This window comes from Asparagus officinalis, chromosome 1 (genome assembly GCF_001876935.1).
Source record: "Asparagus officinalis chromosome 1, Aspof.V1, whole genome shotgun sequence".
Classification (NCBI taxonomy): Eukaryota; Viridiplantae; Streptophyta; class Magnoliopsida; order Asparagales; family Asparagaceae; genus Asparagus; species Asparagus officinalis.
In genome coordinates this window covers 125,773,406-125,775,556 of record NC_033794.1, presented here as the reverse complement: position 1 = coordinate 125,775,556, position 2,151 = coordinate 125,773,406, and the positions used below count along the sequence as shown (strand labels likewise).

Genomic DNA, 2,151 nt, shown 5'->3' with positions numbered 1-2,151 from the left:
TATGAGCTGTGTTGTGTATCCAAAGTTTGAGGCAAGACCGCAAAGAAATATAAGAGGTAGATGGTTCTTACGTGCCGCTAGACCCATCACCCTTGAAGGACATGAGCCCCTTGATACCACCGCAGCAACTGTGCCCAATTACCACTATGTTCTCCACCTACATAATTATTCTCTTTGTTAGAAAAACTGAAGTCAAATAAAACCATATGCATACACCGAGAAAAGCTAAGAGCCTAAGTTCCTCAATGGGTTTTTTATTTTGTTTTTTTAAAAAGCTTCTATGCTAAAATAATTATAGAATGAGGGCTCTTTCTCTTGATATGAATGCTCAATAGGTAAGCATTTTACTTAATTCTTTTTATTTTTTATTCATGAATTAAAGTTTCTTGGAGATCGCCCAACTTAAATGTGTAAGAGGGACACACATGTGCGGGTCATATGACACAATCTACGGATTAGACACCAACAACTGCTCAGGTTCTCATAGGGGTAGCTATCTAGCTGGTAAAATAGAAAAATGAAAACCGAAATGAGAGAGAGAGAGAGAGAGAGAGAGAGAGAGAGAGAGAGAGAGGAGGTGACTCTGACCTTGAGATGAAGGACCGCATATTCTATGGCTGAACCTGCGCCAGAATACTTAGTCTGCACCCAGAAGAAGCCACAAGTACGGTCAGTGTGGGTCCCGCCATTAGTTACGGGTGAGGTTGGTGGGTATATAATAATAATAATAAATTAACATGTTTAAAAATGCGAGTCAATATATATAAAAATTGTAATAACCTTATCGAAGGGAGGGACCATGGCGGCAATGTTGCGCATCATGAAGGCCTCCCCGGGGCTGAAATTGAGGATCACCGACGGGCACACGCGCGAGTCCGCACACGCGAACACCATGAACTGTTTTCCATTTCCAAAACAAATAAATAAAATTACAGTAGTTAATCTAACAATAAATGGATGGATAAATAATCAATAATCATGTGGTCAAACTTCGCAATGATCATAGGAAGCTTCTAGGGGTTTGACCCTTTCTAGGGATGATGGCTTTATCTGGGACAGTGAAGTGAAGAAAAGCATAACATGGCTTCAAATGGGATTTTGTTTAAAAAAATCCTATCAAGTTTGTACATTATCCACCATTATTTTATTTTATTTTTTAAAACGATGTTTTCTTTTCTGTATATAACTCGCAAGTGTACATTACTATATACAAGCATCTAATTATTTTGTCGTGTAATTTTTTTTAAGTAAGCAAGACGTTCAAGAAATTAATTGATTTCTCTTATTAATGGAACAAGAGAATGCTTATCTTCGCTACAAAAAAAGCAAATTAATCGATTAGGGGGAAAAAAATAGATACATTATCAGCGTGAATTAATTGTGAAAAGGAGAATAAATAGAATGATAGCAAAAGTAGCTTTAAGAAAATAAAGATTGAAAAAAAATAGGAAATACTAATATTGCTTTCTGAATCAATGGATCACTTTACTTTAAAACTCGATCATCTACTATATTGTGATCAATTATTAATTTTCGATGTAAATCTCATAAGACAACTACGAAATGGATTTTCACCACAATGATTAATTTTATACGGTAGTCTCCTTTAAAAAAAAGTATTTAAATGATAAAAGTACGATAATAAGTGGTCCACCCAAAAGTACAAGATTAACAAACTGATCTACAGTCGCAAAGACAGTTGGGGAATTGCTCCTATTGTATAGATTTTGATTAACAGTGATAAGTCACCAGAATATCCACTTGTTTCCCCTTTAAAAAATCATCAAAATTATAGAGATAAAACTACTTGTAGTAAATAAAATAAATAAACAACCTGCTGACGTGGAAACAGTAGAATGAAAAGTTCTGCATCCGTTGTACTTTACAAATAGTCCTCCCGCTACTAATAAAATATTAGCTAATTGATGTAATTACGAGGATATTATTCCTAATATACCCTCACTTTTTACTTCTAAAACCTTAATTGATTACTTTATCCGGCACGGGATTCAGCGCTGATTGCGAACTCAATTGAATCTTTTGACTCCAAAGATTAACGAAAATGCCCTTACCTTTGGGCTCTGTCCTTTGGCGAGCTCGCCGAAAAGCTCAGGATTCTTGCTGCGATACACAAAATTTGGAGGGCAAATT

The 2,151-nt window shown here is 35.6% G+C and overlaps 1 protein-coding gene across 2 annotated transcripts in view; it reads right to left on the bottom strand.

Moving 5' to 3' along the window:
* The window catches only part of LOC109832418 (beta carbonic anhydrase 2, chloroplastic-like), a 5,509-nt gene that overhangs the window by 1,994 nt on the left and 1,364 nt on the right, over nucleotides 1-2,151 (bottom strand). For both annotated transcript variants that reach the window (XM_020399808.1, XM_020399859.1), the window contains exons 3-6: nucleotides 2,073-2,121; nucleotides 781-897; nucleotides 589-642; nucleotides 72-157 (exon numbers count right to left, since the gene is read on the bottom strand). In XM_020399808.1, coding sequence (XP_020255397.1) covers nucleotides 72-157; nucleotides 589-642; nucleotides 781-897; nucleotides 2,073-2,121 — 306 coding nt within the window. The remainder of the gene's footprint in view (nucleotides 1-71; nucleotides 158-588; nucleotides 643-780; nucleotides 898-2,072; nucleotides 2,122-2,151) is intronic.